The sequence below is a fragment of the Salvelinus fontinalis genome, chromosome 6 (assembly GCF_029448725.1).
Source record: "Salvelinus fontinalis isolate EN_2023a chromosome 6, ASM2944872v1, whole genome shotgun sequence".
NCBI lineage: Eukaryota > Metazoa > Chordata > Actinopteri > Salmoniformes > Salmonidae > Salvelinus > Salvelinus fontinalis.
The window spans coordinates 34,758,470-34,773,196 of NC_074670.1; the positions used below are offsets into that span (position 1 = coordinate 34,758,470).

Genomic DNA, 14,727 nt, shown 5'->3' on the forward strand with positions numbered 1-14,727 from the left:
TATTGTCCACAGAACAAAAGCTTCTGCCAAAACCTTAAATCATGGGTAAAATCATGTAGAACATTGACAACCCCTTTTGCAGAACAAATAATGCAATGTGAAGTAATTCACAGGTGTGTGTGTGTGTGTGTGTGGGGGGGGGGGGGGGGGGGGGGGGGCAATGACTGTGGGTTGGTAGTGTAGGCCTACCTATCTCTTAACTGGTGCGTGCAGACATTCCGTAATGGCCACGACATTGCCCAACTACTCACCTGATCCTGGGTTGGTTACTTCACTAGACAATGGGCAGCAAGCCAACATGCAGTCTAAAGGTCCACCCCAAACAATTTCAAGATGGAAAATTACATTTTTATTCCTCATGAATGAAAAACTTTTAAAAACAATTATTTAAAAGTCACTGCCCTAATCCTGAATCTTTCCGGTATTCTTTTGAACACTTTATTAATGAGCAACCCATGTACAGTAAATTAGATGTGTCCATGTGTGTAATGACTGTGTAATAGGATTGTAAAGCAGGTTTTATTTATTTGGTGAAAAGTACAGTATGGGTCAGATATGTTGCAAAGCTTTTGGGTATATGTTTTCCATTCCTGTGTGGTTAAAAAATGCGCTATGGGTTAGGCAGCCCCCTATGTCTATTTTTGCTTTTCTAGTTTTATGTAGTTTATAGGGCTAGTGTCTGTTTTTCAAAAACCACTGACCCATATGTTTTGAGTTAGACAATGGGAGTGAATAACACGGTGTCTAAATAACCCGTCTGTGATGACTCTGTGCTTTTGTTCACCCTTTACTTTACTTTGTTCACCCTGTCAATGACAAATATGTGATGCAGACTTACCACCAATAAAATTATACATTCTCAGTCAAAATAAAGGACACTAGATTGATTACATTATTCATCTGAATTAACCCTTTCGGCCATATAATCAGCCAACGGACAACGTGGTCTGAACTGCGGTAGCCAATCGCGTCTAAGCACCTGAGCAATGCGCCCGCCCAGCTGTCAATTTTTACACATTAGGAGGCGGCGCCATACAGTGGGCGGCATCCCCTCGGTCAATGTAGCAATCTGGTAGTTACACACACGGGTCAAACAGGGGCTGCCACTGGGAGTCGACATCCTCAACAGTCATTTCTTCAGTGTAGAAAGCTGTAACGCATCGAAGCTTGGCAAAAGCGATTTTAGAAAATTATGTGCTACGCCTACATTTTTTCCCGGTGATGGAGGGAATAGAGCAGAGATAATTTAACAGCATGTAGCTATTTTATTTTTTCCTCACTCATATCGGATTAGAATCTGGGGTTACCTAATCTCTGTTAATCTGAACTAAATCTATCTAATTGTGGTAGAAAACTACACTCCTGCTGTTCTGGTGCACCACCAGAGACCTTTGCGCATCAGTGGGTCTTTTTGGACACCGTGCCGCCAAAAGGAGATTATCAACTGATTCTCCAAGACTGATCATATGGACATTAAGAGAGTATATCTTCACCAAATTCTCTTAAGAGTGAAAGTTAGGCTAATTGGAATCTGGAGACCAAATGTCGCATTAAAACGCGCAGCAGCCGATTTTCCAGAGAATAAGAACATTATGCATATTTCTCATGTTGCAACATTTTCACGTTGCAACAACATACCGCTTTATGATGGGATTGATATGATGTGAGAGAGTTCGGGCCGGGGTGTTCTAAAGCATGTTCTGGGAGTAATGTGCGCGCCATCCAATGGCAGCATCTATTCCACACGACAGCGTCAGCGCGTCATCAGTTCACATTTACGAAACGAGTTTTATTAAATGAGGACATGTGAGGGGATCTGAGAGTAAGAAAAGGAGATTGGAGATAGACTACTTGTGAGAAATACTAGAGGCGAGCTAGACGTGTGATACAATTATTTATCCAGTGGACAAGAACAGACTTATGCTGGACTGTGCAATGTCTGGAAGTGTGTCGCTTTTTTAAAAAGACACATGCGACCCGTTTTTTTAAAAGTATCATTGCAATTGAATTCGGAATCGTTTGTGTGTGACTGTGAATGGACTTGCATTTGCCAGCCTATTCCGTGAAGACTGGAATATTTAATAATTTACGATAATCACACATCGTCGCTTGTCTGTGCTGTCTGCACAATCCTGTTGATTTAAAATTATTCTTGTCTATGTTTTGTCGGATTCTTTCGACGGCTCCCTTCATCTCTATTCTCGTTATATGAGGTATCATCTGTTGCTGCAGCCGGATTAACTGACATTGTCATGCATTTGGATTGACTCTAGCTGCTGGAGATGTAGGCAATTCATAATTCCCCCAATTGAACATGTTTTATTTCAGGTAAAATGGGAGAACGATTATTGTTACTATTATTGCTACTCTTATCGTTACATGCGGGTCGGTGATAGCCTACTGCAGACGAGCCATTCAAAATCGTCCATCTCCACAGCAGCCGGCTTCTCTGAGATTTGATCGTTACTTTATTGAATCAGACTGTAATATCCACGTCACGAGACGGATTTCGGCTTGAAGTAGGCCTAGTATTGGAGACAATACGGGAATTGTGGAGGTATTGTATTTCTTTCTAACCCGGTTATTCCTTCACAACTGAGGATAAATGTTGATGATGGAGGACGACGAATTGGCTCATCAGGTTGATATCGATTCGGATTTCGAGCCGCAAAGCCGGCCTCGCTCGTGCACTTGGCCACTGCCTTGTCCGGAGGATTTCCCCGAAGTACAGGAGGTCAATGGGGGTCTTCCACTGACCACCATCAAGGTGGAACCAGATGACAATCTAGCCGTTTCAGCTTGCAGAGCGGGGAGAATGGGTGGCACTCCGACGGAGCTGAAGCATCCAGCAGTCGCCCCGGCTCCCATCCGGGCGACGCACCCATGCTTGGCCAGCGCGGCTCTTGATGTGACTGGACAATCGCGCAAAGCCAAATCCTCGCGGCGGAACGCATGGGGTAACCAGTCGTACGCGGACCTTATCACACGAGCCATTGAAAGCACCCCTGAAAAAAGACTCACGCTTTCACAGGTCTATGATTGGATGGTCCGCTATGTTCCCTATTTCAAGGATAAGGGCGACAGTAATAGTTCAGCTGGATGGAAGGTAAGCGCATATCTTACACTATTTCTAATATAAAATACTTTATGTCGATATTAAACACACCAGAAGTCTCAGTCAAGACAACATTGGGTAGGCTATTCCTGGGCTATAGGCTACATTATTGCACACATAGTGTATATTACATTGCCACATGTCACACTTTAGGGTCGTTACGCATGAATGGTGCCATGTAATTATCCCTCTCGTCAATGGCACTGATCAGTAAATTACTGTAGCCTACCATTGACAGCAACATGGAATGGAGCTGGGTAGAGGTTGGAAAAGCACTTTGCATACCTTCATAATTCCATCTTTGGTTTGGCTACATGTAGAGTAGAGCTACATACAGTAAATTAGTAACCGCCCCCATTCCACAGTCTATGATCATGAAAATGCACACATGGCATGCGTTTTTATATTGGTTCCTTTGGTTTCTCTCCTCTCTCTCTCTCTCTCCTTTTTTTTCTCTCTTACACTATCTCCATGTGTGTGAGACAGAGAAATAGGCCCCAGACAGAGGCATATAGCCAATAAAAATACACACCTACTGTACACTCTCTTTTTATGAAGGTGTCACTTGAGAGACACTTGTAGTTGTAGCTGGTAAGCTGTCAATAGTGTAAATACCCACTGGGCACTTGGTTGAATCAATGTTGTTTCCACGTCATTTCAATTAAATTATATAGAACCAATATGGAATAGATGTTGAATTGACGTCTGTGCTCAGGGGGTAGGCTATTCAAAAGGGGCTTATCTCCAGACACGCACTCGCACACACAGACTACCACCTGTCTCGCCAGCAGCCTAGAGCAGCCTCTCCTGGATGTCTGCCCATTTTACTGTATCAGCCTCATTATTATACCGTCTCACTCCTATCGCTGTTGTTCATTAACACAAGCTAATGTTAAGAACATAAAATCCCAAAGTAACAAGGAAAGTTAGAGGCACAAGTGTGGCTGTTGATATTGAGCCTCTCAGAGAGGAGACCTTGAGGGCCAGACATGATGATGTCACAGGTGGGAGTGTTTATAAACCCACACTACAAGACTTGTCCAGGTAGAAGAACCCTTTATGCTTCCAGATAGAACGTTTTCACCCAACGAAGAACACTTTTGGAATCCTTTCTTTCATAGACACAAGGTTCCAAAGAAACATTTTTGAATCAAAAAGGTTCCAAAATGTTCCATGTAGAACCCTCGTCCCTGTAGATCAGAAGAACCCTTTTAGAACCTTTGAAATTCACAGCAGTTTTAACCGTTGTCGTGCATGCAGTGGGATTGACTGTAGTATCCCCTCCCCTCTCCGCTGTCAGTCATTCCTGTTGGTTCCCTCCTAAGAGGCTGTTTTGAAAGCTACTGTCATCGTCTCTTTTTCTGTCTGTGTGATCGTATCAAATCAAATTTGATTGTTCGTGCACACATATTTTGCAGGTGCAGCCAAATGCTTGTGTTTCCAACTCCAACAGTGAAGTAATACCTAACAATCCCAAAAAATACATACAAATCCAACAAAAGAAGAAATATCAGGACGAGCAATGTCAGAGTCCGGAATATACACTGAGTTTACAAAACATTAAGAACACCTGCTCTTTCCATGACATAGACAGACCAGGTGAATACAGGTGAACGCTATGATCCCTTATTGATGTCACCTGTAGATGAAGGGGAGAAGACAGGTTAAAGAAGGATTTTTAAGCCTTGAAACAATTGAGACATGGATTGTGTATGTGTGCCATTCAGAGGGTGAATGGGCAAGACAAAATATTTAAGTGCATTTGAACGGGGTATGGTAGTAGTTATGGTAGCACCGAGTGTGTCAAGAACTGCAATGCTGCTGGGTTTTTCACACTCAACAGTTTCCCGTGTGTATCAAGAATGATCCACCACCCAAATAACATCCAGCCAACTTCATACAACTGTGGGAAGCATTGGAGTCAACATGGGCCAGCATCCCTGTGGAACACTTTCGACACCTTGTAGAGTCCATGCCCTGACAAATTGAGGCTGTTCTGAGGGCAAAAAAAGGGTGCAATCAATATTAGGAAGGTGTTCCTAATGTTTTGTACACTCAGTGTATATGTATATGATGGCGTGTATAGACATATTAATATTATACATTTTTTTCTATACCTTTATTTAACTAGGCAGGTCAGTTAATTAAGAGCAAATTCTTACTTTCAATGACTAGTCCAATGCTCTAACCACTAGGCTACCTGCCGCCCCATTATGGACATTATATGAATAGAACAGGTGTATACAGTATATACATAAAAACACATCCACTGTACATGTAGGCTATGTTGTGGTGGTTTTACCCTCACAATTTAACGGTGAGATCCTCCAAAACATATGAGAAAATCATCCGGGCCAGTTTGATTGCTCACTACTTATTGTGAATAGACATGGTTAGGTCAGGGTATCACAAGGGGCACGTTAAGCAGGGCACAACGTCGTGGAGCGTTCAGATCTTACGTAGAACAAACATGCCTCTCTGACATGTAGACTCAGCAATAACGTGGGCTCTATTCATGACATTGCAATGTTCAACAAAGCTAGCCTTGAACACGACCCCGAAAAGCAGCTTTGAAAGGACCACAGCCAGTAATCAACACCAGAACACGTAGACAGAGGATTCAGAACTACACTAATACCACCCCATAAAAGAGTGAAAATCACACGTCAGTTCATCACCTACCAGGTATTTCATACTTGGCAAGTGTCAGTTTAGTCTTTCACAACCAGGCTCATAGTAATGAACCAACACTTTATTGGTGTACATGTGAGAAATGCTTGGAGGCCCGGGGTTTTAAGTGTTTCTTTTCCATTTAAACGCGACTTTTGCCTTCATGACCTGTATGTCTCTCTATGTGGTGTTCGGTCGTCTTCGCATAAACACCTGTTGTAGGCTGGTTCTAAAAGAGACCTTGTGTGTGCCCCAAATGGCGCCCAATCCCATAAGGGCCCTGGTCAAAAGTAGTGCACTATATAGGGAGTAGGGTGCACTTAGGTAGTCACGAGTTGAGGAGTGTGTCGAGTGCAGTCCTTTAGTCTGCTTAGCCTTAATCACCAAGCGCCTGACTGACTCTTAACTCTTAAGTCCAGCCCATTTAAGTGAGCACTGGTAAGGTGTGTCTGCAGGTGGCTTAGCCAGTGTTATCTCTGCCTTGTACCTCGACGGCAGTGGCACCGCTAACAGACGCTAACAGAGTCTTTATTTTTATTTTTTTATTATGAACACAACAAATACAAAAAAAAAAAACGGAAATATACAAACAAGAGTACATACACCTAACAGACAGGGTTATTAGATATCACGATTCATTTTCAATTTGTTGAATACTTTTATGGTGCGTATTGCTTTTTTGTTTTTATATTTACTGATCATTTCAAAATAATATTTCAATTCTATCTTAAATAATGTGAAGAGGGGTTTGTTCTCTGCCCACTTCATTTTATGGACAAAAGAATCTTCCATGAAAGATAAACAAATGAACAATGACAGTTCAATCAGGGTCCATATCATTTGGATCAAAATAAAACATAATATCAGAATCTTTCAAATTAACATTAATAGTCGTTTCTTTTAAAATACAATCTTCTAACATAAGAACAGTACCAAAATAAATGGTCAAGAGTCTCTGGGTCACAACAACAAAATACGCATTTGTTATCAATAGCTATTTTAAACCTGCGTATAATAAAGGTCTTTACAGGGTAGCTTCTACGAATGAGTTTGTATGATATCTCTTTCACCTTATTAGATATACAATATTTACCAGATAACAACGAAACTTTGTTCCAGTTCACTTGTCCTAGGGCTGCATTCCATTACATTTTAGCAGAGGGAATAGTAACATATTGACATAGCTAACAGACTCTAACCGCTAAACGACAGCCAAGCTTTATCTTTAGCACTAGTGTCACCCAGTCAGCGAGACCGACAGTTACGAAACGGGCAAATTAGGGGGTTTGACTCCCTGGAAGATTGAGGAAGTCTGACAACCAGGGTTATTATGAAACCAGGTTTATTATGAACGGCGAGAGGCGCGGTCCATCCCAGGTAATGAAGGTGTTTAGGAAAGTTGTTTTAAAGCAAGGCGTAATTGCAGTAATAGCCCTGGACTGGTTTCATTGAGAGACGTGGTAGGTAATGAAAACATACACTTAGAGGAAGCACTCGCATACTCAGGCCTGAGACAGTGTTTAATGCGACACAACCCCATCGTCCGTACAGCAGCCGTTTGTATGTAATAAAAACGTATGGTATAGTCGATAATCACTTTAAATGATAGACTGTGCCGGGGTTTAACGTCCAGTTGTTGGCCAACTGCTTTGATGCAAATACTGTCGCAGACTCGCAGCACAGTCCAAATTTATGAGTCAGTTGTTTGTAGAAGCTATCTCCCTCCCCTCCTCATACACATTCGCATACTTACACAATCATATCGGGCTCCCTAATTATTCGTAATGTGCGTGCGAGTGTGTGTGAGAGTTGGATAGGATTGCTTGCATCATACGCTGCATTCCCATTTCAATCAATAGGCGAAAGCATTTGATGTGTGGAGCAAGTTTGTTATTTGTTTTGTTTTTGCGGGAGAAGGAGAAAAAGATAAAAGACAAAAATATTGGTAAGCCGCTGATGAAATGAAATGAAATAGTATGGTTTGCGGAGGAGGATGAGAGGGGGAGGGGTCGGCTAAACGGAGAGGCACAGGCAGGCCTATTAAGAGAGGTCTGTCTGTAGGTAGTAGTTCTAATCTGGTCCAAAAGCAGGTAGTCTTTTAAGCTTCCAGTTCCTCTCTCTCTCTTGGTCTGGAATGGACACTGGATTCCCTCTTGGTCCTAGACAGTAATGCCAACAACCAACTGTTGACTATAAATACCTGCTCGTTTGACTTCTAGGAAGGCTGGAATCTGAGGCCCTGGCCTGAACCTAATCATCTCCTTCGAGGAGGCTACTGTAGTGCGTGGGCTTTGTGGTGTTGGCCGCGCACACATGCGTACGCAAACACACACAGGCATAGAAACGAACACACACGCGCGCACGTATGAGGGCAAGCACACGCAGGACATACACACACATGATGCTGAGAACACACAACAAAGGGTCAACAGTGAGTGGTGGTGGTGTGTCTTTGTGGGGGATACTGCAGGGGGAGGGGTTGTCTCATTCTACAGACGTGTGTGTTTGGCCCCTCTGATTGGTGTGACAGCGTGTCACTGCAGAGAATGGTGTCAGCCTTGCTGCTGACTTCCTAATGTCTATTACGGTGTGTTTTAACGGTGCTTGTTTGTGTAATGCCTGCAGGGGCTACTAACTTCATTTAGTTCAAGGAGGTTCAAGGGAGTGTGTGTGTGTGTGTGTGTGTGTGTGTGTGTGTGTGTGTGTGTGTGTGTGTGTGTGTGTGTGCTGTGTGTGTGTGTGGGGGGGGGGGTCTCTGAATGGGTGTTGTTCTTTGTGCTACTTAGTGTGTGTGTGTGTGTGTGTGTGTGTGTGTGTGTGTGTGTGTGTGTGTGTGTGTAAGCTGCAGGCAGTCAGATGCCAAGGGATTACGAGGCAGATCGGAGCGGGTGCGTCAGTTAGACGCTCTAATCTGAAGTGACCAGACTGTTATTTATAATGTGTCTTTAGGTAACGGGCGGACCAAGAGGGCATAGGGTCAACCGCTAGCTAGCTGCTTGACAGAAATCAGCCAAATCAGAGAGAGTGGAGAGAAGAAAAGGGGGAAATAGAAAGAGACAGGAGGAGAGGGAGAGGGGGAGGAGAAGAGGGAGAGTGAAGACATCTGATTGAGTTTGGGCTGTTTGTTTGACATTTTGGAATGACAGGGTTGTATTCATTAGGCATCAAATTAACGAAAATGACAAACAGGGAGGGACTCATTTTAGGTTTCTGTTGCAAAACGTTGTAGAACATTCTCCGTTGCCTGCCCTAATGAACACGACCCCGATGTCCGCTGACGATCACACAATCACATTACAGTGTTACGATGCAGTCATCACTCTTATAGGGGCTAAAGTCAATTGGATAATATCTGTTTAGTTATTGATTTCTACAAACGTGACACTGACATGTGTGCCAACGTCTGTGGAGAGATGTGCAGACACTCATAGTGCTGTCAGTACACACAGGCCACAGGGAAATAAGAGGGATATGGCTGTCTCTGTGTGTGAGAGGGTATGTCTATGACTTTGTGTGTAAAAGCTTAGCACGGAAAGGAGACTGATAACTCTTGATTGCGTGTGTGAGTGTGTGCGCGTGAGTGTTTGTGTGTGTGCGTCCGTGTTGCGGGTGGGTAGTCTGAGGGTGCAAGACTGGAAGCCATCCTAGACTTCAGCTGATTCATATTTTATCCTCTCTTTTGGCTCAGGGGATTTGGGTAATTTGAGAGAGACACAGAGAGTGACGCACACAATGAGAGCACAGATGATACAAGCTGGATAGATTTATGATGTCTGATTATGAACACCTTACACAGTATCTCTCTCTTGGCACACACTCTCTGTTATGTACATGCATGCACACACCAGCCAGGTCACTCCAGATCCAAGACGATATTTGTCCAGGTCCCCATGACGTCAGGAAATGCTTTCAAAACCATCCACTAGGGGCAATGGTGAGGGCTATTACCATCAAGTAGGCTTGCGGTGCTAGCGACCCTCGGTGCTAGCGAGCACCGAGGGTCGCATGTTTAATCACAGTACTAGGCACTAGGGTTGGGGAATATTTTGGGGAATATTCAGAGGTGGAAACTTTCCATGGGAATATATGGGAATTAACGGGAATATATGGGAATTAACGGAAATATATGCAAATGAATATTAATATCATTTAAATGTAGATGTTTTTTGCATTGGATATATTTACCATATCATATAGAGATAGAAACATAAACCTTTTACCTTATCATAAGTAGACATAATTGCAAATGATGAAATCCTTCCAATAGAAATAAAAACAATTTTTTAATTATGAATTGAACTTTAATTAAATGAGTTGATTCTTCACATGGCATGATTTCACTGAAACACAAAAGAAAGGGAATATTGAATGATCCCCAATGATCCATCGCATCTCCCAAAAACATTTTCAACATATATCTGTAAAATGTTAGTCTAGAAACTAAAGCTTTGGTTGTCTTCTTCTCAGGCTTCCATGTCTTCTCCCCGGACCTCCTCAATGTCCACCTCTTGAACATCAGACTCTGAGGCCTCATCTTCACTGTTACTTTCCAACCTTGTTGAGGATGGCTCTTTGTCAGGCTCAAAAAGCCTCAAATTTTCCCTGATGGGTACCAATTTTTTAACCCTTGTATTGGTCAGCCTGTTGCGTGCTTTGGTGTGTGTGTTCACAAACAAGGACCAGTTGCGCTCTTAGGCGGCTGATGTTGGTGGGATTTGGAGGATGATGGAGGCAACAGGGGAAAGAGCCTCAGATCCATAAAGTCCCTTCCACCAGGTGGCTGATGAGATATTGGGACGACTGCCATATTGCATCTCCATCCCAAAGCCCTTGCATAGAAGTGTACTTCACCAGACTGCCAAGAACCTTGCCCTCATCCAGGCCAAGGTGGTGAGACACGGTAGTGATGACACCATAGGCCTTGTTGACCTCTGTACCAGACAGGATGCTCTTGCCAGCATACTTGGTGTCCAACATGTACGCTGCGGTGTGTATGGGATTCAGTCGTCACGCTTTTTGATGTATTTCAGAACTGCCGTTTCCTCTGCTTGGAGCAACAGCGAAGTGGGCAGGGCAGTACGGATTTCTTCTCTTACATCTGCAAGCAGAGTCTGAACATCAGACAGGATGGAATTGCCTCCCTCAATCCGTGCAATGGCTACTGCTATAGGTTTCAGGAGTTTCAGGCTGCTTACCACTCTCTCCCAAAATACTTCATCCAGGAGGATTCTCTTGATGGGGCTGTCCATATCGGCATACTGATATGGTCATTTCTTGGAGAGTCTCCTTCCCCTCCAGGAGACTGTCAAACATGATGACAACACCACCCCAACAGGTGTTGCTGGGCAGCTTCAATGTGGTGCTCTTGTTCTTCTAATTTTGCTTGGTGAGGTAGATTGCTGCTATAACTTGATGACCCTTCACATACCTAACCATTTCCTTGACTCTCTTGTAGAGTGTATCCATTGTTTTCAGTGCCATGATGTCCTTGAGGAGCAGATTCAATGCATGAGCAACACAGCCAATTGGTGTGATGTGAGGGTAGGACCAAGCAGCCTTCATGTTCGCAGCATTGTCTGTCATCAGTGCAAATATATTCTGTGGTCCAAGGTCATTGATGACTGCCTTCAGCTCATCTGCAATGTAGAGACCGGTGTGTCTGTTGTCCCATGTGTCTGTGCTCTTGTAGAATAGTGGTTGAGGGGTGGAGATGATGTAGGTAATTATTCCTTGCCCACAAACATTCGACCACCCATCAGAGATGATTGCAATACAGTCTGTTTTCTCTATGATTTGCTTGACCTTCACTTGAACTCTGCATCCAGCAAATGAGTAGATAAAGCATGTCTGGTTGGAGGAGTGTATGCTGGGCGAAGAACATTCAGAAATCTCTTCCAATACACATTGCCTGTGAGCATCAGAGGTGAACCAGTTGCACACACAGTTCGAGCAAGACAGTCATCAGCATTTCTCTGACTACGTTCCTCCATTGAGTCAACAAAACTTCTGTTTCCAGGAGGACCATGAGCTGTTGCTATTAATAAGGTGTCTGATTCATAATTTTCACCTCGAATAGAAGTAGAGGGACTTTTGTCAGAGGTTGCTTGTTGTGAGCGCTGAGGGAACTTTATGCACTTGGCCAGACGATTCTGCATCTTTGTTGCATTCTTCACATATGATTTGGCACAGTATATGCAAATGTAAACACCTTTTCCTTCGACATTAGCTGCAGTGAAATGTCTCCACACATCAGATAGTGCCCGTGGCATTTTCCTGTAAATATTTTTTTTTTATGAGTAAAAAAAAGTATACTATTCCATGTACAGATAAATAGTTAAGCAGTTAGATTAAACAACTCCTTTGTAAGATACATGTTTTAAAATGAAACATGTATGGAAACAGGTGGATTAACACTCCTCAGTTAGCAGGCTCAAGCAAGCTAAAACCCACATGGTAGCAAAAACTAACTAGCAGAAATTGTTAACAAGTTAGACATTATTTAAACACACTTTGCTGTAGGCTACTATTTACTAGTTAACAAAACATAATGTATGTCAAATAAAATATATTCACCCCACCCAGTATTGTAATCAAAATTTACCAGAAAGACTGTAGTCCTTGGCTCAGACAGTGTAGTAATGTGGCCTCAATAGCATCTCATTAGTGTGCAAGATCTTGAGAATCAGCTGTACATGTGATGGAAGAGTGCACTGCACATGTGATGGAAGAAAGCACTGTGCATGCAGAGGGTTGCAATTCCATTGAATTGGGGATAGCTTATTCCCCAAATATTCCCCAAATTCTCGGGCTTAACTTCCCATGGAAAATTCCAGGAAATTTCCCGGAAGGTTTCCGACCCTTTGCAACCCTACTAGGCACTCATTTTGAACTCTATCCCAAACCTTAACTCCTACCTTAACCATTCCGAATTATTGCCCCCCAAAAAATTCTCCCTATTTTGTGATATCTACTTAGTAGTTACGGTCTTATCCCATCTCTGCAACTGTCGTACGGACTCAGGAAAGGCGAGGGTCGAGAGCCGTGCGTCCTCAAAAACACTACCATGCCAAACCGCACTGCTTCTTGACACAATGCTCGCTTAACTCGGAAGCCAACCGCACCAATGTGTGGGAGGAAACACCATACACCTGGCCACTGTGTCAGCGTACATGCGCCAAACCCTCCTCTAACCCGAAAGACACTCGGCCAATTGTGCCCCGCATCATGGGTCTCCCAGTCGCAGGCGGCTGCGACAGAGCCCAGTATCGAACCAGGATCTGTAGTGACGTAGCTAGCACTGCGATGCAGTGCCTTAGACCGCTGCGCCACGTGGGAGGCCCCTTAATGCCTAAAATGAACCATTGAAATTTGACGTTTATCCCCCCCCAGACAAACGTTGAATATTGAAGACAAACTGTGTCACAAACACACACACAGTTCTAAGTGAAGTGATGGAATGTACATGCAAATTACCAAAGCATTCAAATGCACAAAATGCCAAACAGGCATTAATGTGAAAACCAATAGTGTTCTCCCTTTGAAATTACACAATTATATTCCCAATGTCTCTATCTGTCTCTATCTCGCAGATAACCACACTTATAATACCACACTGTCTGTCTTTATTGACCAATTTCAATATGTTCTCTTGTTCCTTCTCTATGTCTCCCCTCAAGTTTATCCTAGCACGGTCCAATTCAGGTTAAATATCTTACTCGTTAGGAGTCTCCTGCCTCTGCCAGTTACCCAGAGTGCCATAAGCAGCATGCGTTTCCTTACAGCCATCCGCTCTCCAGCTGTATCATTCGAAATATGTTGGAAATGGCACTCTATTCCTTTCTAGTGCACTACTTTTGACCAGGTCCCATAGAGCTCTGATCAAAAGTAGTACACTATGTAGGGCATAGGATGCCATTTGGGACGCAACCCTAGTTACTCACTTGGAGGGTTTCCATGTTGAGACTTAACACACTAAACCCCCTTTTCTCTAGTTTTCTCAGGCAGAGGTTTGTAAAGGCAGTGTTGTGAGTGAGGCTAGGTCTTTAGGACGTGGACTCTGCTCATTTGAAAATAAATACAAAATATGGCAAAGTGGATCGTCATTCCTGCAGCATCGCATCATCACCCTCTGACTGGGCTGGCTCCTACCATGCATGCGTACATGCGCGCAAACACACACGCTATCCCTGTGCCTTGGAGCACCACCGATGGAAGAACACTGTGTTCTTTGTGCTGAGGCCCGTGGGGTGGGGTGGGGTGGGGGTATGATGAGAGGGAAAAGTATTGTAGATGTGGTAGTTTTTTTTGTTTTGAAACTTGCTGGACTTGGGGCGGATTGGCTCTTTGGGGAGGTGTGTCATTGTTTGGTAAGAGTCAAATGCTTTTGGTGATGCCTTTTACAGCTTGGGACTTGGTGTGCCGAGGCACTTTACGAGTTTGGAACGTCCACAGCCAAGGGAAGGAAGGGAGGATGGGGGGGGGGGGGGTTCTGTTCTCAGCATTGGGCCAATGTTGGATCCTCTGAGAAGCACATCTCTTTCTACATTTCTCTCTCTACCCTGCCAGGTTTGGATGGGGGGGGGGGGGGGGGTTTGGGGGTGCCAAAGGGAGAAGGAGGGGGAGCGGATGGGGAAGTAAAGAGGGAAGAGGGGGAAGGCCTGCTTTTGTGTTGCTCTCTCTATACATCATGATCCAACCATCCAGCTAACTGACTGGGTGCACAATGAGTTATAGGCAGGCATCCGCAACTAGGCCTATATTCCAACGAAAACAACAAGTAAAAAGGAGACACTGAGAGCGCTAGTCCTTTTGGTGGTATTGTGCCCAATAAAAGCTGGATGTGGATGTGGTCAGTCCCCGTGGTTAAGGCTCTATTTTCATCCAAAACCAAATATTTATCCTTCCACTTGGCTTGTACACACTCACCAAAAGGCTTTGTTTTG

At 43.8% G+C, this 14,727-nt stretch overlaps 1 protein-coding gene across 1 annotated transcript in view; it reads left to right on the forward strand.

Moving 5' to 3' along the window:
• The first annotated feature begins 1,097 nt into the window (after positions 1 to 1,097).
• The window catches only part of LOC129857741 (forkhead box protein O3-like), a 37,613-nt gene continuing 23,983 nt past the window's right edge, over positions 1,098 to 14,727 (forward strand). The window contains exon 1 of the mRNA XM_055926259.1: positions 1,098 to 3,106. Within this exon, the coding sequence (XP_055782234.1) occupies positions 2,606 to 3,106 (501 nt within the window). The 5' untranslated portion in view covers positions 1,098 to 2,605. The remainder of the gene's footprint in view (positions 3,107 to 14,727) is intronic.